Source organism: Corvus kubaryi, unplaced genomic scaffold (assembly GCF_017639235.1).
Source record: "Corvus kubaryi isolate FWS band 111438036 unplaced genomic scaffold, C.kubaryi_AGA036_p1.0 138, whole genome shotgun sequence".
NCBI lineage: Eukaryota > Metazoa > Chordata > Aves > Passeriformes > Corvidae > Corvus > Corvus kubaryi.
The window spans coordinates 16912213-16934728 of record NW_024580672.1 but is presented as its reverse complement, the minus strand read 5'-3'; the positions used below and the strand labels follow the sequence as shown (position 1 = coordinate 16934728).

General features: G+C 39.9%; 1 protein-coding gene across 1 annotated transcript; it reads right to left on the bottom strand.

Annotated features, from left to right (window-relative positions):
* Nucleotides 1–619: 619 nt before the first annotated feature.
* Nucleotides 620–17085, bottom strand: LOC121660223 (pancreatic lipase-related protein 2-like). Its single transcript, XM_042019410.1, has 14 exons — nucleotides 16766–17085; nucleotides 12937–13034; nucleotides 10430–10478; nucleotides 9464–9618; nucleotides 8342–8467; nucleotides 6711–6845; nucleotides 4918–5026; nucleotides 4208–4324; nucleotides 4005–4127; nucleotides 3016–3134; nucleotides 2180–2309; nucleotides 1972–2083; nucleotides 1268–1435; nucleotides 620–793 (listed from the first exon to the last, which is right to left on the bottom strand). The coding sequence occupies exons 2-14, from the start codon at nucleotides 12937–12939 to the stop codon at nucleotides 730–732; spliced, it is 1410 nt and encodes a 469-aa protein (XP_041875344.1). The 5' UTR covers nucleotides 12940–13034; nucleotides 16766–17085; the 3' UTR covers nucleotides 620–729.
* Between the last annotated feature and the right edge of the window lie 5431 nt (nucleotides 17086–22516).

Here is a 22516-nt window from a genome sequence, read left to right as displayed (position 1 = left end):
GCAGAGCAGTAGTGTTTATTTCATTGTGAAATGGTCAGCCCCAGGGTTTGCAAAGCCTAGTTACTCAGAGTTTCTCTCCAGGATTGTCAGTGATCACTGCAAAGGTTCTTGTTGGAAATTAAACAGTAGCCAGGAGCTGGGATTCAGTGTTTAGTTCCTTCCAAAGTGGGGAGCACTTGAGGTTTGCCTTATCTGCGTTTTCCAAGCAGGTGCAGGTACAAAGGGCTGTGCTCACCTGCTGCAGGAATAACCTGGTCTTGTGCTTCTCCTGCCTCATCCCAGAGTGTCTTCTGAGGGCAGTGCTCTTGTGTGGGGCTGGAAAGCTCTGAGCAGCAGCACAGGCTGCAGAAAGGAGGTTTTTGGGGCCCTTGTTGGCTGCACGGGTGTTCTGAGGACATGTGTTGCCTCGAGAGTGTTAGATAACATCCCAGATTTTCTATCTGTCAGTGTGGTGGGACTCAGTTCTTGCCTTGAGGAACTGGTCAGATGAGACTGCAGTGCCATAAATGGATTTTAGCACACGTTATTTCTGGTGGCTCCATAGTTACAAGCACAATAAACGTGGCTCAAACACGAGAAATACGGACAAGTGTGTTTGCAAAGAACTGAAAAAACCAAATGGAGCAACAATTTTATTTTTTTTAAGTTTGCTTTAATTGCACTGTTGCCAAGATTTCCATGCACAAGACTGAGGGTTTACTCAGCTGGTTGTACAGACCTTGGTGACCTCTAGCAAGGTGTAAGTAACTGAGGAACTCCATATGCCACAGTTCCATGGCCACAAAAAGTTGACCTGGGAAGAAAAAAATGCTTGAATCAAGATTTATTTCTTTTCACCCAATGAAAAATGAAAGGGTGTCAGCTGTTGCCTTGAGGGCTGTTAGTCCAACCCATAATCCCATTTAAGGCTTCCTAAAAGCCTGCTGCAAAGATTATTAGCATCTGTACATTAACAGTAACAAGGTGAATTTCCTTCTTTTGGGGACCAGCTGTAAAATTTGAGGTTTAATAGGCTTTATCTTAGTTTGTAATTGTTTTGCTGTGGAAAAGCTATACATTTCAAATTATTCACTGCCATATTCTTTTCCAGACAGTTATTCCCTGGTGTGTAGTCAAACATCTGATTTTCTGTCCAAAGTGCAATACTTGTCCTTTTTGAGATTCACATTGTTAATTACAAACCATGTGTTTAATTTAAGACCATTTTTCCATCTTTTCTCACACAGTATTTCACTTGCCTTTTGACCTCTAAATGGGATATATTTACCTATGTCCATCTGCTCCATGTATTATATTGACTGATTCTGCTCCCAGTCTTGCCCAGAGCAGAGAGAATATGGCTTTATTCCAGAGAAATTCAATTTTTGTAGTATTTTTGGGGTTGATTTCAACATCAAGATATTTTGTGTAAACTTCGTCCTGAGAGAGATCTCCACTGTGAACAGAATGAAAACGGAAACATTAGGTTTAAAAGCTCAGAGATCACTGAAATAAATCACATTCTCCACAAATTTTCAGCTTTTCCCTTTTTTACAACAGAAATTTGCATTTTTGCTGTTCTTTGTAAGAGCACAGGTCACTGGAGCAGGGCTCTGAACAAGGAAAGGATGAAAGCCATCACTGAACACTTTAAATGTGCCCAAGGCAGGAGGCCATGGGGAGATGACAAGAGTGAGACTGGGGCTGTCCCCAGAGCCCATGTGAGCTGAGTTTGAAGGGATTGCTGCAGGGATCACTCACCTGGAGCTCAGAAACACAGAACTCATGGAAATGGAAGTGTCTTCCACTTCCTTTTTACAACCATCCATCTGCCCTCATGGCTCTTACTTATGCAGTAACTTCTTTCATATCTGATGCTAAGCAGAATATTTGCAATGCAGGATTAGTGTTCACACTGCTTAAATATGTGGCAAATGTGTAGATTAATGTTAACAGCATTAAATGCTATAGAGAAATATTAATTTAACTTACTTGGCAATTTCATATTCTTTTGCGTGCCCCAGTGTGTCATAGAAAACCAGGTTTATGTCTCCCCTTGTTTTCTTTACACCAGACAGTTTGATAAATACTTTTTGTCTCCAAGCTGCATAAATAAAAGCAAAAATAAATCCAAATTACCATTGGTGAGCATGAATTTTGATAAGTAATGTAGCATTTTCATTAGCTATTCTCCACTTACCAGCAAAAGGTTCATCTGCTGCTGTATTTAAAAAATACTTTTGGTTTTCCCTCTTCAATTTTTCTGGGAATCTGTCAGCATAGTGCCCCATCATTGGACATCCCTCCAGTGGACATGGGAAACAGTCTCCCTAGGGAAAGTAAGAGCATCAGTTAATGAGGAATATTTTTTTTTTCATGCTAGCCATGATGAAATTAAGGCTCAAGATTCTGTTCTGATCTTGCAAAGCTGCGGCAGTGCTGTATGTTTTCATAACTTAACACCAAAACCTGATAAACTTGTTTTAGATAACGGCTCCTGCACCCAAGAGGGTGCAGAATGAGTAGGTTTGATACCTGTGCATGACAATAGTCTGAAACTTGCTAGTTCAAGTATTTTTCAGTTAGATTCTAGTGCAAAATATAGGCCAGTTTTACCCTCCTAGTGGAAGGGAACTTGCCTGCATTCACAAATGGGGGAAACTGAAAGGAGCATCATTCCAAAGTGCATGTATTCACAGTGCCCAATGTGAATTAGAGAGCAGCCAAGGATTCTGGAGGCTCTAAATGTAGGAATTAGTAGGATAGATCTATCTAACTTATATTCCCTTTGCATAAAGGTTTGGGGTGAGAATTCCACGAGCTTTCATTTTTTTCCCCCACTATTTTGGTGACATCATTTATGTTTCAGGATTCCTTTTGCAGAGCGGAACAGTTGACTGGAACTGCTGTGTGCTGTGCTTCCTCCTGCCCAGCCACACCATGGGACCTCAGCCACCAGCATCCAAGTGCTATCTGCTGCAGAGACCTGGACTATTTTCTTTACACCTTAGCCCTTTCCTGGGCTGAAATACTTACTTCATTGAAGGATTTGTACAAGTCACAGGGATATGCGAGGAATCCAGTGGGATAGAGGATACTTGCAAAATAAAACTCGTGGCTGCGTGAGTGATGGCACCCTGCAAACACTGTAGCGTCTGTTGGAAAAAAGTTTGTGAGCTTAGGTGAAATAACCTCCTGTTATCCTCTACAAGAGTTGCACTTGTCTCAACATGGAAACAGCTGAGACACAGAACAGAACAGCAGCATGGGCTTATAATAATTTCTTTTTGGTCTGGATTTCTAGTTGCAGGAGAAGTTGCTGTTCTGTTTGTGTATTATGTGGAGAATGGTGTACCATTACCACAAGATTTCAAGTGAGATGCATTGGTCTGCTATGATGCAATAGTCCCTTTTACAGAAGACAGTTATATATACATATGTGTGTGTGTGTGTGTGTGTGTGTGTGAGATGTCACAGCAAGATGACATTCATTACAGTTTTTAAGGGCTTAACAGCACATGAAGAACCCACCAAACTGTCCAAAATCTCTTAAGAGAGAAGTCTCAGGTACAGAGGTGAGGCATGCGCAGTCCCTGGAAACACCTGAGTGCTTTTAACTAATTCATGCCTTAGAAGTGTTGGATGCTCTTCGCAGCATCTGCAAGAAACCAGAGGTGGTGCTGTCATGCTGCTGATTTGGCCTATCTCAGCCTGGAAAGTCTCCTGCTGGGGTTGTTGGACCTGCAGACGCCCTGTTTCCTGCCTTTTTGGGATTTGCATCCAATTTCAAATTACAGAAGGGAAGCTTAGGCATGTGTGACACCTGCTCTCCCCAGAGCATTCTCTGTGGGCCACTGTTCTGTTCCAGACTTTATTGTTTCTTACTTCCTTTTTAACTTAGGAGTAAACAGGCAAAAAGCAGTTTTGTTTTCCTGTTTTCTCCCAAACAGATGGCAATTTTCACTGTTCATGTTTCAGAATTGAACAAAAATAAAGTACAATGCATGTTGGAATTGTATGTTTACCTGCAATGATGGCTTCAAAATCACTTTGTTTCATCTCTGGAATTAAATCAGTGCATCCAGGCATCACAGTTCCTCCATTTGGGTAAAAGTCCAGGTGCCCAGTGGTGTTATATATTCCAAACCCTAAAACATCCATGGGGAGCTGTCAGTGCCTTGGTGCCATGCCCATCCCTGCAGGTACCTACTGGCACAGGAGCACTTACCTGCCACAGGAAAGTGAGCAGCATTGCTGTGAATAACATCCACAAAGTTTGCATCTGAAGGATCCAGTCTCACCTCAGGAGGAGTACCTTCAAAATAGGGCCCAGCAGGGTCTAAACCTAAAAAAACCCCCGCATTTATTGGTTGAGGGAGGAGAGAAATACTGCATTTGCTAATATGTGTTTTGCCAACTTACGACATCAGATGTTTAGTTTTGTGAAAGGCAAGCCCAATAATGATGTGAATTCCAAGCCAAACTGTAAAAAATATTCAATGGTATGGTTTTGTGAACCTTTCTGAAGACTTATTCCAACAGAAGTAGAATATTTTTTCAATAGATTTTATAATGGCCTATAATTACTTTGAAGGAGGCATTTCATGATCTCTGAGCTTATTACTGGCCTGCAAAGATTTACAAATAGGGAAAACTAAGGGTTCTTGTTGCCTTGTCTTTGTGTGGGGTTTGCTGTAACCCAGTGAATGATGGTGATGTTACAAACATGTTAGCTACGCTTGTCCTTTCACTAAAGAGCTCTTAAGCAGACAAAGAAGACGTAGAAATTACCCTATGAGAAGCATAAATTTTGCCTGCTCTCATGACAGGTATCTCCACCACTGCCAATAATTTAATTCCAATCTACAGCCCAGCATGTTGCAAGGTTTTTTCCTTTAAACACATGCTGTTAGCTCTGCATCTGGGTGAGCAGCCTACCTGTTATCCGTCTGATGCCTCGGATCCTTCTTCCCGCCTCTCCCGCAGTGTGTGCTCCCAGACTGTGGCCAATTAAATGGATTTCATAAGGGGAGTACCCGAACATTTTCTGATCATTAAAGTGGTGGTGGTAGAAGATAAGAACACAGGCTTTGAATAACAAGGAAAGAGAAGGTCTGACATTATGGGCCTCTGGGAACATCTTAGACTCCCTTTCTGCATAGCAAACAGGGTGTGTGAGTTCCTTGAGTTAATTGCTGTTTAAATTACACTAAGAATTGACAGAAAAATGATCCCATCTGGAATTTTACATGCATAGTGATGAAGGATTCACTGTTGTAGGGTTGCAGCATATGCTTGCTGTATTCCATTATCCTGGGGGAACAAAATGTAAACCATCTTTCCCATTTGGATCAATGTCTAATGCCATCTTCCATAAAAATGATCTTATTTTTTCTTTATTTATTCTACTTTGCAGCCCTTTTTTTTGTCACATATCTGTTCTCCATGTCTATTTAGAATATGTGATCATATAATGAATAAGATTTTCACTGCCAAGCCCAGGTGGGGTGACATCCATTCTCCTCTTTGCCAGGTCTCACCTGTACAAGACCAGCACTGCTGAGATATTACACTTGCACTGAAGGTGGAAAGGGAGATAAAGGAGACACATTGCATTGGGTTTTGTAGGAACCACAACCAACAAGGCTGCTAATTGCTTGAGTTTTTACATTAGGTTTTGTAATCTGCATACCAAAATTAAAGCAGATCTGGAGAACGGGCCTGTCTGCCTTTACTGTTAGATGGCAGATTCCTCTGAAAATATTTTACTGCAGTGTTTCCATTTACAATGCAGCTTAACCTTTCCTACAGTCAAACTCCAGAAGTTTGCAAATTAGGGAAAAGAAAAGGAAGTCTAAGCATCATTTATGCATTTTTGTAAGGGAAGAAATGGTGCCCTAGACTGCAAATGATGCAGTAACAGAGATAGTAAATGAGAAAATGAACCCATTTCCCAATGACCTGATATTTATACATACAGGAGAAAGATCCAGAAGCCAAATATGTGAGTCTAGGTATGATTTTTCTAGGAAGGAACAGTAGATTTTACCCCAGCAGAATCTGGGAAAGTGTTCTTTGATTCTCAGGCGCTGGCAAGGTTGGCACTTTGCCTCGTGGGCTCTGAAATACCTCTTGCTGCACTTTAAGATCAGCAACTCCAACCAAGATCAAGTCCAGTGCCAGGCAACATTCTGGTTTTCAGCTGCTCCAAGTACTCGAGAGTCTTTCTGAAATCGGTGGGAGATGCTGATGATGACTTTGCAAACGAGCAGAGCTGCACTCTGTGTGTAAATGTGAGCACCTGCCTTTGGGAACATGAGGCTCACAACCAGAAGGCAACTGGACAGTTTATTGTGCCTGTAGACAGCAAACCTGGGATTATCAATTAAGGCAGCTGCGCTGAGATATTAATGCGCTTCTGGCACGTGTGTATAATGCTGGGAAACCCCTGTAAGCGCTGAACTCGCCTCTTTTCTATGGAATGCTGGCTTGCCTGTAACATCATATGGAAATGTTGCCACCTACTGGTCTCTAATTAATCTTCTTAGCCTCATTTGTGTCGTTTCCGGCCGTGAGAAGGCCGCACAGGGCTGATTATTAGTATAATTAGCTGGATCTCAACTGTACAGCCCTGCCTGACCCTACTGGGCAAGGTTCAAACCCAAAGCAGCAGTGTCACAACCCCACTGCGTCCACTGAGGGATTGCAGGTGGTAAAGCAGGGTTTTTTACCTGTAGAGTTGTTATGAAATAAGCAACCTCAGCCCCCAGCACACGGATGTTGTTCACTGCACTGACGTAGGTGCCTTTTGCTCCCTCTTTCCAATCCACAGCAATGCAGTTGATGTTTTCCACTTCCAGTAACAGCTGATGTGGGAACGCACAAAGTATTTAAAGAAACAAAATAACAACCAGAGACTCAAATCAGAATAAGGATTAAAAGGTAACATAATAATGAAGTTTCTCATTCTTTACTAAATGGGACTCTTCACTGTAGCCTGTACCACACTGAAACATGCATCTTCCTACAAGACAGAATATAAGAAGCCAATCCTCAAAAAAATACCAATTATGAAAACTGTAATAAAAATATTTGACTTTATACACCATTTCTTTACATATTTAAAATAACTTGGAAAGGACATACAACTGCACAGTAGAGATTATGTGCAGTGTGTGCTTTCTTTGAGGGATGTTGGTAGTTTAACTGAATTGTAAGAAGTAGACTTATTTACCAACTAGGTTTAAAACTGTGAAAGTTATGTCAGACTTAAAAAATTTGGAGGAGAGCAGAAAGGTTCTATTTCAGCAAAGGAAGCATTGGTCACTTTGGTACTGGGCACAGTCTTGTAGAGATCAGTGATTTTTCCAGTGGAAGAATCATGTGTTAGTCTGCAGTTACAGCTTTCTGTGACTAAGGGTCACTTAAGGTTTCAGATAGAACAAGGAGTGGTAACAAAATTAGTCCACAAAAAACAGCTAAAGGTGAATGACAAGGAAAACAGAAGTGAAACAATAGTGCATTCTGGACTCTCTCCTCTCCTCTGGGGACCATAAATTTGTAGTGTAGAGAGCCAGAAAGAATTGCTGTTTCTTTTCAATTGAAAAAAAAAAAAAAAAATTACTATTTCAGATTTAAAGTTTTCATGAATTTGTGAACAAAAGCAGTGCTGCAGATTTGTGAGTTAGTATCCAGTGAAGTCTTTTCCCAGCTTGGCCTTTTCCCTGCCAACACAGAAGCAGCAGCAAGTAGAGCAGATCTTGCTTGTCTGCCAGAGCCAAGGTACACTCTGCTGGTTTTGTGGGATCTTCTGCATTTCCTATCTGATTTTTTTTTTTTCACTGAACTTTGTATCAAACAAAACCCAAAAAAGTTTGGTGGTGTTCTTGTGTTGGTTTGTTTGGGTTTTGTGGTTGTTTAGTTGGTTGTTTTTTATTAGTCTCTAAGAACAGAATAGTGGTGAACCAGAGTAGTATTTATAGACTGAAACTTGAGCTTTACAAGTCAGGAGGGCCTTTGGACTGAAGGAAGGTTCAGTTGCTGGTAATGGGAGCAGCAGTGAATTGGTGTCTAATCCCATATCCAGACATGAGTGTAGAGGCTGGGGACAGCTCTGTTCTGTTATTGCTTTTATTGATCTGCAGGGTTTGGGAATGGAAACTCTAGAGAAAAACGATGTCAGAGATGACCAAGGAGCCTTGACTATGCTGCATCTTCCTGAGGGGAAACATTTTGACTTTTGTAAAATTTAATTCTTGGTTTGCATGTTCTACTACCTAATGAACTGTAAAATGGATGGTGAATATTAACACCTAAAGGACACTGACAGAGCTGTTGGGAGCCAGAGGATACTCTCTCATACCAAGCACATTTCTACCACCCAGCCTGTTTTTCCAGTGCTGCCAAATCCATGAATGATGAAGGAGGTTTCCCTATGTGAGGAAAAACGTGACTTTTGGATGGTCGAGGAGTTTATCGCCGAGATCACCTATATGTTAAAAAAAAGAAAAGGTTTTATCTATTCATACTTTCAAACATTTAAAAAAGTCAGCTAGGTCATACCCTTAGGACTAAAGGGACTCTACTCTGAAAGGACAAAGTCTGTGGTTTTTTGGGACTTGGGGACTCCTCTATCTCTTCTTTCTCAGTTCCACTGTTACTTCTGAAGTTGTGGCTGTGTGGTTTTGCTGCTCCCTTCTATTCTGCTTATTGCTTGAAGAACCCCCTTTTGCTGACTATGAAGCAACCTAAAAGTGCCACATTGTCACAGTGTGTCTCTTAGCCTGAGATGATGATTTTCTCCAGGGAGCAGCCCACCAGCACCACAATTCCCTCTCCAGCTTGTCCTTTTACTGACCTGACCTTTGGCTTCAATGTGCTGCTCTGCTTCTAAGCTGCAGCCTGTTTTTCTCATTAGCCACTCCAGAAAGGCTGGAAGGACTTCATGCAAGGACTGCATGCAGTAGGGGTGAAGCTGATCTTCACACATTGCTGCAAGCTACTCTTTATCTATTTTTCCTTGAGAATGTTATCTGTCTGTATTGTTCTCAAACAAATACAGGGGCGGTGATGTGAGCTCAGGGAGTTTGGGTGTGGAAGGGCTGTGTCCTAGATCATAGATATGCTTCAATTTAATGGAAAGTAGTTCAAGCTGTATTTTGATTTATTTTATCAACAACGGAAGTGCTGAGCAACCTGCTGCTGAGTGTATCCTATGTGATTCAACCTCCTTCAGAGACTTAAATACATGCAAAAGGTGCCATAACCTATACCGTCATTCAGGAAAATACCAGTAAAGTTTTTGTGCCCTACAGTTCATTCAGAAAAATTTTTTTGTGCTTTACTCCAAAGTACATTCATTACCATACCTTCAAACTTCTGATTCTGACTTTTTGCCTATTTATGGTGACTGACACAGACTTTGTAACAAGCTCACAAACATTTTTGGATTCAGTCAGCTTTTGATGTTAAAAACAAATGTCACCTGTGAGTTGTTTCCTGTTTCCCTGGTGTAGAGAGAGAAGCTGATGTTCATCTCTTCTGGAGAATCAGGCAAACCTGTCAGAAGCCTCCCTGGTACCCCAGACCAGGGTGGGTCATCTGTAAAACAGCCAAGCCTGGGGTAGCAAACTTCTTTACCTAGAGCAGGAGAAACAGTTAGTTTATATGTATGATTCTCTTATGCTTGATGATGCATTTGAAACTACAACAGTCTGAAGAGCAAAAAAAAAAAAAAGGATTTAATTTTATGACTGAATTTGAAATTAATTGTTCTAAGGACATTTTCGTATCCTTTATGTGTATTGCCTGAAGTGGGAAGGCAAGGGGAGCTAAATAATTTGAGGATAAACCAAGTAAGGACCACAACACTGTTTTGACACCACTTTCTAGGCTTGAAAAGGATTAGTACAATTTCTTTTTAAAAAAAAGCCTTGCAAGAAATGCTTGTTAGGATTGCTCCTGCATGCTTTCTGCTCCAAAGCATCGTGGCTATGTCATACGAATGAAGGTAACCTTGCACAACGAATGATACGAGCATTTTCTTCAATCTAGTAGTTATTCTAGAGCAGATGGGTCTCGTGCTCACTTACACTCAGCTTTTATGTTTCAGCACTGTTGTGCTGAGCACCCTGTCGCTGGTCAATTCTTTGTATAGAGCAGTAATATAAAGACAGATCTTGCATTGCCTTGATAGAAGTAGGACACGTGACTGAATTTCTCGGTGGATTTTCAGCACAGGGTTATGTCTCTTGTGCTCTTAATAATAAATTTTAAACACAGTAGAGCCTTTTAGCATTAGCTCCATACACAGTAATAGACATTGCCCTACAATGACCCACAAATCATTCTACAATGTCAATGTAAAGGAAAATAACAGTCATCATCTCCTGTGTACCATTTCATCTGAATTCACTTTCTACTGGTAGTTTTTAAAGATACAATTTCTCACCTGCTACTGTGCCAAGGAGATAAAATGCAACAATCCACATTCCAACCACCTAAAGCAAATTGAATACACAGGTTAAGCATTTTATTTTGAGTGATCTGTCCTTCTCAAAAGAGTGTAATACGAAGAGAAATTCAAAGACCTGCACCTGAAGAGGAGTAACCTCACACATTGGTCTGTGCACAGAGGGGACCCATCAGGCAGAAAGAGGCCTAAGGGTCCTGGCAGACACCAAATGACCATAAAACAGCAATGTGCCCCACAGCCAGCAGCATCCTGGGCTGCTTGAGGAGGAGTGTTACCAGTAAGATGTGGGAAGTGATCCTTCCCCACCACACAGTTCTGCTGTTCATTGCATTTCTTGCACAGGCAACACCTCATGCAGATTGCTGATGGAGTCAATCAGATCATGGGGTCTGATTTTTTTCCCAGCTGCGATGGGATAGGTGAGAGGTGTGGTACAACAAGCACAGTGGTTATGTGTAACTAGTTGAAGTCTGCACTCTTGGCAGCTTAGGGCCTCTCACTGCAAGGAAAACTTTGATCAGATTCCTTTCCTCTACGCTTACCTTACTTGTCTTTTCCATGGCAGGAATTCCATTAATTTCACCCCCTCCCCTCTCTTTTGCCACATTCGCTGTTCTCAATTTCCTCTTCTTTTAGGTGATTCCTATGGCACTCACCTCCCATTTCTAACATACTGCTTTTCTTTTAAACCAAAAATTTGTCACCCCTGGCCACTGGGATAGCTCATTAGAAATATTAAGAAAAAAAGGTAAATTCAGTAGTTATAATCTCACTATGTGTATAACACTCTCTAAGGGATATTTTTACAGATGTGAGAAAGCCAGAAACACAACACTCCAAAGGCCCTTGACACTACAAAATGCTTTCAGAAACAATTGGGAATTTTACAGAATTTGTCCTTGAAGCTTGTGTGACACACGTCAGACAGGAAGAATGATCCACCTCTGTGCCTGTTTTTGATGGAAGTGGGATTACTTGGCTGTAATGACATGGTTTCCTAACAAAGCCAAACTGGATAGGTCAGAGTACTCTCTAATAAACTCTGAAGTCCCTGTTTGGTAATAGCTTGTTTTGTTTGTGTGTTTGGGCAGAGGAGTGAGCATGAATATCTCAGCAGTGAGCAGGAGCTGCAAAGTGCAGAGCTGAGAGGAATCATGAAATTTCCTTAGAAATACAGTTCTGATCCTAAGCCTAATTTATCCACTGATGTTGTTAACAGAGAGGAAAACTATCTGCTCAAGGAGAGTGGAAAGCAGAGAGGAATTCTGGCAGTAAAATAGGAAAGAAAGGGATCAGGAGTTATTCTAAGCAGCTGGTGAAGGACAAGAACAAAGAAGTCCCAACTGTTAGCCAAAAGGAGCAGCTCCATTCATCTGGAATGTCTGTCAAGGTGCCCATCATCATGATGAGAACCTGATGACAGTGAAGGAAAATCACAGCTGATACGGCTCATCAAATGAATTGGAGAGCTCCATGGGATTTCTTAATATTTAATGGACAGCCCTCATACTTGGGAGATGTACAGTCCATGTCAGGAACACTACAGCAGGGAGGATAGTAGAATTTCTTTTCAGACCTAAAACCTGAAAGGCAAGTAATGATTTAAGGCAATGTGGGAGGCTGTTGCCAAATAAATGTGGTCAGTAATTTTCTTTGAAGGATCTTCCTTTGATGGCAGAAAATAGAAATGAACATGTGGCCAGAGAAAAAAAAAAGAAGCAGCAGAAATTTTATTATTTGTGGAATGTTGATACATTCTGTAATTAAGAGAGTTGCAGTTTGGTTACAAGATAATTTTTTAGTGGGAAGCCTTTCTGTGTCGGTCCATGTTAATGACAAAAAGATTGCAAAGAGGTTAAAAAACTATGTAAAAAGAGTTCAGGCAGCATGCAATTTGAAAATTCTTCCACTGGGCATTTAGGAGGCGTAGAGCTGAACAAGAGGAACTGGAAGGACTTGTTTTTGAATGTGATCTCAGCCTAACCAGTGCTTCTGGCAAGAGGCTGTTGAATTCTGAGCTCAGGTAACCTCTCAATGGGCAGAAGACATGCAAAACCAGCTCTAAATATTCTTAAATTGATGTTCAGCTCAGAAAAAAAAATTGCAAATATTCATAGACTGCCACCCTAATGTGTAAAAGCTCGACTGGAGCAGTGGTTGTCCCTCACAACAGGACATCAAGTCACCTTCAGGACACCATTGCTCAATCAGTGACTCATGGGCCATAGTGCATGGCTGGTGAGATATGAGAAAGTCTGCATAATGACTGTCTGCAGTGTATTTTCAAGTCCCACACATGTACCCACACACCTTCCCTAGGACACGCACACAAGCAGGCACACAGACTCTAGAGAAGCAAGGCCAGATCTCAGGAGTTCTCGTTATCAGCATTTTAACCCAGTAATTTCACTGCCATAAATAGATATTTTTTAACATTTTAAACAACATTTGTTATGTATCGAATTGCTAAGAATTTTACTCACCATTCTCTTTTAACCCTTGTTATCTCTTTCTCTGGTGAGCAGTACCAGGGTACAAAAACGGCCACTGTTTCCTTCAATGAAAATTGGATAGCTTTATGCTGAAAAAAAATAATAGAAAAGAAATTAAAAACAACTACTTGGTGAAGTGGAAGAAACTGGAAGAAAACAAGGGGGCAAAAAAGGGCAATATTTGTAACTAGGAATTAATGGCTAGAAGAGATTTCATAAGGAAGATGATAATGCCAACATTACAATTTATGGCCATTAGAATTAAGATGAGAATTAAGAAAAAATATTTCATGCATGGAAGAATTTAAAAATATGCAATGTTTTTTGTCTTTCTTTACCAAAACCAGGTGAAATTCACAGCAGAAAAAAAAGAAGCATGCATGGTGATACTTTGTTCAGACAAGGACTTCACATCTACTTTACAGCAGTTGCTGGAACCACATATTCTATAATAATTGAATTTCAGTAATTCATAGCTGAGATGCTTCAAAAAACAATTTTGGCAATTTTTTTTAAAGTTACTGATTCTTAAGAAAATTCCAGGTACCTAATTAGAAGAAAATTAATACGAGATTAGGTAAAAAACTAGGATGAATGACCTGATGAATTTCAGACCTGTGGAATTTCAGTCTAATGTCAGCCTGAGGCAGAATAATGAAACTCTCCACAGGATAATCGGTCATGAAAGAAAAATTGTGAAAAATTGTTAAAAGATTAAGTTGTGTCATTGAATTCAGTTACATGACATGGCAAACTTGACAGTCTTATAAGGTCAACATTTTAAGTCACCTGATACTTGAATTTTAGGAAGATCTTCTCTGCCACTTGATATTTTGATTAAGAAAGTAAAATTATATACATGCAATACTACAACAGTTAAGTAGATTAAAATTAAATGCATGGATTAAGTAGATTAAAAATTGAGTCATTTTTTGAGTCATTACTGCATTTCAGCCTACAGTTGGAAGAACAAGAAGGCAGCTCCTGGATTTACAAATACAGTTCTTGCTACTGTGCACCATTATATCATATCAATCATATCATATCAATCTCATGTATCTTATCATATATCTTATATTATATCATACAGCATATCATGTATCATCTCTTACCATGATCAAGGTGTGATTATGTCTTTTAGCCTTTTATCTTTAGGGGTTTTTTTACTCACTGCTCATGCTGGATCATCCCTGATGAAGGTTTTAGAGGAAGCAGTTGCTGGCATTACACTGAATGCCAGCTTTCAACACTGGTATTGCTGGACATGAGCTCAGACTGAAAAAGTACTGAATGTAGACTAAGGTATAGTAAAAAATGTGCAGGTTTTGAATGTAGGATTATTTTTTGGTGTTTGGGGAATTAAATGCTGTCACACTGCATATCATGTTTGCAGAACTGAAGTGGACATTTGAGGGAGCTGTTACTGAAAAGACCTTCAAAGTCTTGCTAGTGTATTAGTAGTGACTTTTGAAGTGCCAAGGAACTTGTTATTCTTTGATTCCACAGATGCAGTTGGGAGAATACTACTTTACAATTTTCAGGTCTGCTTTGTTCCCTTCAATACTGAAGTTTAAGTTCTCTACCTTCTTTCAGGTCTTTTTGATGTGTGAATTTTTTTTTCAATTCTTTTCTTTCCTTACCACTCCAACCATACTTCCTATATTTCCTGCACTGGCACTGTCTTTAAGCAGAGAATATTTTTTCAGTTCTGTCTTTCCACTGTTTAATTTAAGTCTTTCTTATTTTTCAGTGGTTTGGCTCAGTGCTCAGTTAAAAGTGTAAATCAATACAAAGGAGAAGAACCCACCCAGAGTTCAGCATATAAGCTTTGGATACAGCAGTTGTAGGTTAAATTTCTTGTTCTCCCATCAAATTCTTGCATGGCTTTGAGCACGAAGGATTTAGAGAACTAATTGTACACCCAAGTATTGAACATTACTGAGAATGGTAAAAGACAGTAAGTGAAAAAAAATTACAATAGTACCTTTAGGCATCATAACAGGGATCATGTACGTATTTACCCAGATACAAATGCCTGAAAGTACAATATATATATATTTTTGCTTATTTGAGTGTAATTTTGTTGTTCCACCTACTCTATACAAGCATACAAAGAATACCATTCTTCCTAGGCAAAGCCCACAATCAGTGGCTCAGGCACACTGTATGTTCAGACTATCAAATACTGAAAACTGATGTGCAGAGTACTGCAGGAAAATGCTGGTGATATGGTGTGATAACTCAGGTAATTGGCATAATTGTTAAAGACTTAATTTCATCTCCATCTCCTCCCCATGAACAGCCCAATGCAGGGTCCTGATTCTGGATGAAGGTTCTTTGGCACTGCTTCGATGCAAACGAGCAATAACAAGTAAAAAGCCATCTTGGCATTGGTCAGCCTCCTTTCCTGCTTGCTCGCCAGCTTTTAGGTACAGTGAAGATCTGCAGGAGGAAACTGGCCTTAATTGAACAGCTCTGGAACCCACAAATTTAGTATTAGAGAAATCAATTTTGTAGCAGAGCAAAGACGTGCAGAACTGTTTGCCAATTTTCTTCCTCCAAACCACCCACTACAAAGTAATATCCACGGTAAGGCAGGGCTCACACACGTCTGGCCTGGGTAGTAGATTTTTCTGAGTGCCAACTGACCTCTTAAACTGAAACAGTGGACTAGGACATTGACCTGAATGACTCAGAGTAGTGATGCAAATTATTTTCTTGAGGCATTTAATGTGGGAAGAGCTCCAATAGAAGGTTAGTAGGTATGTTGGAGGGTGCTGTAAGATTTAGGCTTTTAAGGTGTTTAGGTCAGTTGCTTAGAACTGGTGAACAACCTAAAGAAATTGTAGGATAATAGTGAAGAAAACATATTTAATAACAAGTCGGCCTTCCTACTTTGCAGTATTTGCTCAGATTTCCTAAATAATAGGGTTCTCACCTTGACCTTACACTGGTATTCATACATTCAAGTTTACAGACACAATTACGATAATTTAATCTGACTACAAGCATCATAAAAAAACCAAAACAAACCGACAACAAACGTGATTCAGTTTTGGGAAGTGTCTGTGCCAATTCTGAGTAACCAGGGAGCCTTCAGCTGACTTGCAGCCACCACCTGGCCACTTGTCTGTCTTCCCAGAGTGATCTCCACTGTCTGTCTCCATGATTAGGCTGCTTTTAAACTTAGTCAACTCCAAGACCAACACTGTTGGCCTTTTGCCATTTCTGAAGTGCAGAATAGCCTTCATCAATGACTAGTTCATTCCCTGTGCACAGCAGTCTACCAAAAGAAGTCTCACTTTTCACATTCTTCCAAGAAACAGTTCTATAATTCCTCCCCTTTTCCATTCCCCCTATAAATTTTTGGTGCTCCTAATAATGCTTAAATATGTAGCCTGTTTTATCCTCCTTTTTAATTTCTGCTGGTTTTTGTGTTTTAATGCATTTTCCCTGAAAAATGAAAGAAGCCCAAATACCATCTGCAAATACTGTCATTTTGTTCTTCCTTTAAAAACAGGGATATATTCAGTCCCAAATTACCTTAGCCCCACCAATTCCACCCTGTTTTCCAAGCTGCATTGCATTGTCACAGCCCAGAATCTCCTACTAGGATTTCCTGGAATTGAAAAATGTTAAGCCTCGCAGCTGCTGCCAGGGTCTCTCTCTGAGTGCTGCTGTTTGCTCTTTGCATGTTCACTCAGACCATACCATTCAGCCTGGATATTTTTAAGTCAAGGAGTCCTTGGAGTCCCCCAACCCTGATCTGTAGTTTGTGCAGACACTTGCCCCCAAAACCCACCAATTTTTCAGCACTTACCACTCTGAATGCAGAAGGGGTTTCTGCTTGCAGGCTCTGTTCAGCCAGCTCCCTGTCAAATCCTGGTCGCTGCTGGCCTTTTTCACTTGGAATCAGTCCCACAACAGTAGGTGCAGACCTGCCCACACGGCGTCTAATTATAGGCTTGGTGTGGGTGAGCGAGAACCTTTGTAAGAATGATCCCCTCAATGCTGCATATAACAGATGTTGCCTTTTCTTGTCTCTCTTTGCACCTAATTCATTAACATTTTCCCTTCCTGAAGTTTTGTTAGTTTGAAGGAAAGCAAGACGAGGCCGTTTGAGCCCACTCAGAGGGGTTGTTTTATGTAACATTCATCCCAGCCAACATGAAATGCTTTCCTGAGTGAACTGGTTATTGTGAGCTCGTGTTACAGGTAATGACTGACCCTCCACTGCGGGGGAGCTCAGAGCAGGAGCTTTTCTTCCTTGCTCTGTGTCCCCCACCAGCTGTCTTTTTGTTAGCTGTCTGATGAACATGCCTTGTCAAAGCAAACCCTTGTACATTTTCATATGATCAAACCTCTTAATAATTTTATTTATTTTTTTTTTTTAATCAAGGGCAGACTAGCTTCTTTTAAAAAGAGGGAATAACAAAAGTAGTCTTACAACTTAGGGACAAAATAAATATCTGAGCATTTAATAGCTTTTACTAGTGAAGTTGCACAAGCTCTCTCTACCCACTACCATTTTGACTAATCTATGTCCTCTTGGGCCATGGGGGATTTACACATTATGTGTCTCTGTCTCAAGCTCTCTTATCAGCTGGCATGCTCTGAATATAACTGGTGTAAACTGACATTATTGTGATCCACTCAGATCAGAGAAACCACAGGCACTTTCATTCAAAGTCGCTTCAGGAGAAGGATAGGATGATGATAATCATGTCATTCATCTTTTCATGTCTTGTCCATCATGTAAATCCCAGATACTCTTTTGTGCTCTGGAGATTGTGAGTCACAGCCATGTCAGAACCCAGTTCTTTCAGTTCCTGAGCAAGGCCTCAAGTTCCTACAGTGCTATCTGCAGGATGGTTGCTGCCATAATCACCTGCTCAGGCAACTCTGTAGGACTGTCACCCTTAATTAAGGAGTGGTTCAAGTGCCTGAGGGCAGGAAGTAGCTTGGGCCGGATCTATGGTTCACATAAGGAGCCAATTTGTGGTCCTGAGATATGTGCATTGCCTGAAAGAAGATATTCCACCAGAAGAAATAACACCAAAAAAGTGTTTCTCCACATGCTGAATGGTATGCAAGGCAATCAGCTTGCAAGGCATTGTAAAAACCGAGTCAGGAGTGTCTGTCACTCCTTGTGGCACACGGCACCTACAGCAGTGGTTGAGTCTGGGTCTGGTTCTTGTTGGTAGAGTGGTACAAGGCAGTGCCATATATGAAAATAAAGAAAGAAGTCTCAAAGGAATGTGGAGGAAGCAGTGGCCAGTAAGGCACTGCATCTCATACTTAATTGCTGCTTATGTTGACAATGTGTGTGTAATTTCTGATAACACAGAAGAGATTCAGCTAATAAGAAATTCTCAACCCTCAAGTCTACCTTCATTGACTGGAAGATGGAGATTTGGCAGCAGTTATGGGACACGTATCTCCTCTGAACAATGCAGCTCATTAGATAAGTCTGGGGAGGAATGAGTTTTGGGAGCCAAGGAAAAGAGATAAGCAATGTTATCTGCCCTCATGTGCCTTGTGTCAAAATTCTGGCCCATAAGTTAAATGCAAAGCAGCCACTGAAACTGCTGCCTCTATTTATGATGAGACATCTTCAGAATCTGATGGACACCTTTGTGTGGAGATCAGACCCCTTTGAAACATTTTTTAGGGGACCAGGATTGCTGGATATGCTCAAATATTTTGCTATTCTTTCCATACAGTTAGTCTTTGTGTGTGAGTGTTGAAACAGTGCCACTGAATTTCACTGTCAGTGTATTTCAGAGGGAATAGGCAGTGGTGTGATTGAATTAATGTAGGCCACTATGACAAGCCAGAATTAATAGTAAAAATAATTTCTAACCCATGTAGTAGGGTTTTGAGGCATAGCTCCTTTTAGGAATGGTCAATTTTTCTGGGCCTGTTTCTATGTCTTAAGAGGAACAACAGATTTTAGTGGGCAGGAAGAAAAGTCTGGCTTTTGCAGCTGCCTCTGAAAATGTGCAAGTGAACGTATCCAGTGGTTTTATAAATGTCAGCCTGAGAATTATCAAGGACATAAATGCATTTTGGTAGCAGTGGCCTTCTCATAGGTGGGAAAAAGAGGATCAAAACACTCACTGAGAATCATGTTCTCCAAAGGAATCTGAGAAACTGTGTTTCAAGTACAGCAATGTACAAGTTACTGAGGCTTTCACAGAAGGATAAGTGTATAAAACTGTAAAAGCAACATTTTTCTCGCTGTCATTTCAATTTTAGATTGACGATGGTTAATGAATTTCTTAGGTTGGATGGAGGTCATGTGGAAATAGCTTTGTGTATTCCATCCCCTAGGGAATTGCTGATATGTATAGACAAAGACCACTCAGCTCCCTGGAGAATCTTACCTCCAGTATCTGAGTGGCAGAGCCAAGAATAAAAGAGTTGCTCGATATTTCTATTGTTTAACTCCAGTGTTTTCTTTCTGGTCAAGTGAACAAATTTTAAATTGAATAGAGACAAGACCAATTTGCCTTAGTATATCCTTTCTAGTATCACACAACAGCAATTAAAGGAATGTTTTGGAAGTTATAAATATTTATGATTTTCCATAATACATGCTGGCTGCTAATTAAATCACTGAAAGCAAGCAAAGATAATATTAACTATTGGTTTTGTGAGCTGGAGATTTATGGAATATAGTATTTGAAGGAAACGGGAACTTTAGAGCAGATGGTGAAAGTAATCTAAGGCAGAGGAGAGTCCTTAGGTACAGCCAGATTTTCTTTACAAGTAATGGGCAGAATTAAAGGGAAGAGGGTGAAGTTCATTATTCAGAATGCTTTATATCCTGTTAATGCTAGAGAGTTAAACTTGTTTGAAAGAATCAGGTGAGAGAAAAGGGAATAACTATAGATTTGCCTTGGAAATGGAAAGGCAGAAGCAAATCTTGAATATGTATTTTCATAAAAGCATGGCTCTGGCAAGCTCATCTACAGCCCAGTGGCTCAGAACAAAGCTAATCATCTAGAGCTCTGGACATCTGCATTTGGCCCCAAGCTTTCCTAGTGCCACAAAAAAAGGGAAAAACTCTGGGATGACACCACTGCCAGCCTGTATTTTCACATATTGCTTATGCTTCCGGTGTTGCAAGACCCTTGTGGCAGCTGGGAGGAGAGGTTTGTGCTCCTCAGCACAGCAACATGGGCGTGCTCTGTTTGTGCAAGGGCTGGTGATGAGCCATGTTCTTTCTGGAAGGTTTTATATCCTTGATAGTTGAAGATAAGGAGCAGATTATTGGCTCTGTTTTGTCCTGGAAATATGCCACAAAAAGAGATTTGGACGTGCTATCAACTTCTGCTCCCTAATTACTGGAAACAGAGCAACTTAAAGCAGCTTGGAGACTACTTGAAATTACAAAGTTCCCTGATACTGTGTTATGACAAAAGGAGAATAACAGAGCCCCAAGTTTTGTAGGGACTCCATCCAGACAGATTTACTGATAGGTCAGTTATAGGTCAGTTGTTTCGTAGCAACTCCAACTTCAGTCACTTTGGTTATGGAAGAATAACTCAAATGTTGGGAATGTGCAAAGATTTTTGGCTTTGCTTCTGTCCCAGCAGCCTGTCAAACAACTGTTAGACCCAAGGGCTACACAGAATACCCTGACTGCATTAAAGTCTCAGGAAAATTACCTTCCAAAGGCCTTTTAAAATTTCTATAAATAGACACATATTTGAGAATTGGAGCCTGCTTTAGGAAAGAAAAACAAGGATGAAAAACCAAAATACCCTGGTAGGCTTAGTCATGCAAATTTCCGGTTATTTTATGAGGATTTAATCAATATATATATAATATATTGTAGTTTATTAGAGTAGCATAAAAAATTCTAAAAAGTCACAGATTAAGATAGGATCAAAAGCAGGAAAAGAGGCACAATATGAATGCTGAGATCTCTGCCTATTAGTCCTATTCAGTTAATTTTAATTATTCTTGTTATTTTAGTTCTGGGCTTACAAATATTTATGAGGTGTATTTTGATAGGCTGTGATTTTGGAAAGAAGAAAAACTGCTGTGCTATGCAGTAAAGTATTTGGGTTTTGTTAACAGGGAATTCTGACAAAAATGGCCCTTTTCTCATTAGCATACCTGCACATATGCCTTTATGACAAGCATAGGTTTTCTCCTAAAACTGTTTTCCTTGTGTCACATTTAAAGTACATAAAGATGATGTAAGTGGACCAGTGAGTTCATATTTTAGATTGCTAATTATTGCTGTCCCTTTTTCTATAAAAGACTGAAGAGGTTTGTTTGTGTAGTTGTTTTACCTTACTCCATTGTTGAAAGAGTGTCACGAGAGAGAAGTGACTGAGGCTGAAATCTTCATAATGGCTTTCTTATCAATTGATGTTTGGCATAATTTTTGTAGTGAACACATGCTTAAGTAGCATAAAATTAAATTTTTATTGTCATTCTGAAGCACTTGTAGTTTGTCAAAATATTTAAATAATGTAAAAGACTGAATGCAAATCATAATATGTCCTTAAATTCCTGGAGAAATGAGGCACATTTGATTTTAAAAAGCTCTACCTTTCCACGTGACAGCCAAACATATTGAACAGTGTGTCTCACTTGACATTTTAAAGATTCAATTTAAATTGTTTTGAAAAGATGGCTTACCTTATTGTAAAGATATGAAAGAATTGCCTGTCCAGGGCTTTGTCAAAGGCAGATTGTCTCATGAAATATCAAACCCTTGCATTATTCGGACTAGCACCATTAATACAAAGTGTTAGTATCCAAAGATTTCATACAAGGAACAATTTTAAATTTTAAATAGAGAAAGAAATAAGGAGGAAGATTATTTGCTACCAGCAACACACAGCTGCTGTCAATGTGCTTTTTTTCACCTTTATCTTATAAAAATAAATCTCTTTTGTTCTGTCTAAAAATACATTAGCAAAGAAGGGCTGTGTTGATGTCTACTATACCAAAGAATAAAAATTAACTCAAGAAATACCATATGAAAAGAATGAAAACAGAACAACACAAGGGGAAGAAAATAATGCAATGTTTTAGTTTTAGCTGAACTGGCTGGGTGAGAAAAATGCATATTTTTAAGTGATCTAATCAGCTGTACCACACTTGTAGCACAAATCAGCAGCCTATATGAACTGTCACATTTTATCAGAATGCTGTTGAAATCTATAGCTTAAAATTAAACAAAATGAAACTTGTGTTTTTGAAAGAATATGATTTATCATTCACAAAAACATCAAATTAGTTTTTAGAATTGCAAAAGTGGCACAGGCAGGTATGGAGCCAGGAGAGGATGGACTTTAGAGAAATCTTGAATCCAATAGGACTTTGTTTCCTTCCTGTGAGGAGTGATCCCTTACATGGCACTGATCACACTCCTGTTCATGCCATTAAACCCAGTTCCTGGCCCTGCTGCACACATTTTTTGATTCTGAGGAAAATATTTACATTTATTTGGCTTCATTTCCTGACTGTAAGAAAGGCAAAATAATAGTCTCCTTAATTTGTGCAACTCTGGGGCAGAGAGCCACGTGCAGTTTATGGTAATTACCAG

What these genes read in the sequence shown, in the direction of transcription:
- LOC121660223 (XM_042019410.1), bottom strand. An exon ending in AGCAGATGAACCTTTTGCTG is followed by an intron (nt 2,084 to 2,179) that starts GTAAGTGGAGAA and finishes TTATTTATGCAG; the next exon opens with CTTGGAGACAAAAAGTATTT. An exon ending in CATGGAGCAGATGGACATAG is followed by an intron (nt 794 to 1,267) that starts GTAAATATATCC and finishes TTTTCTTCCCAG; the next exon opens with GTCAACTTTTTGTGGCCATG.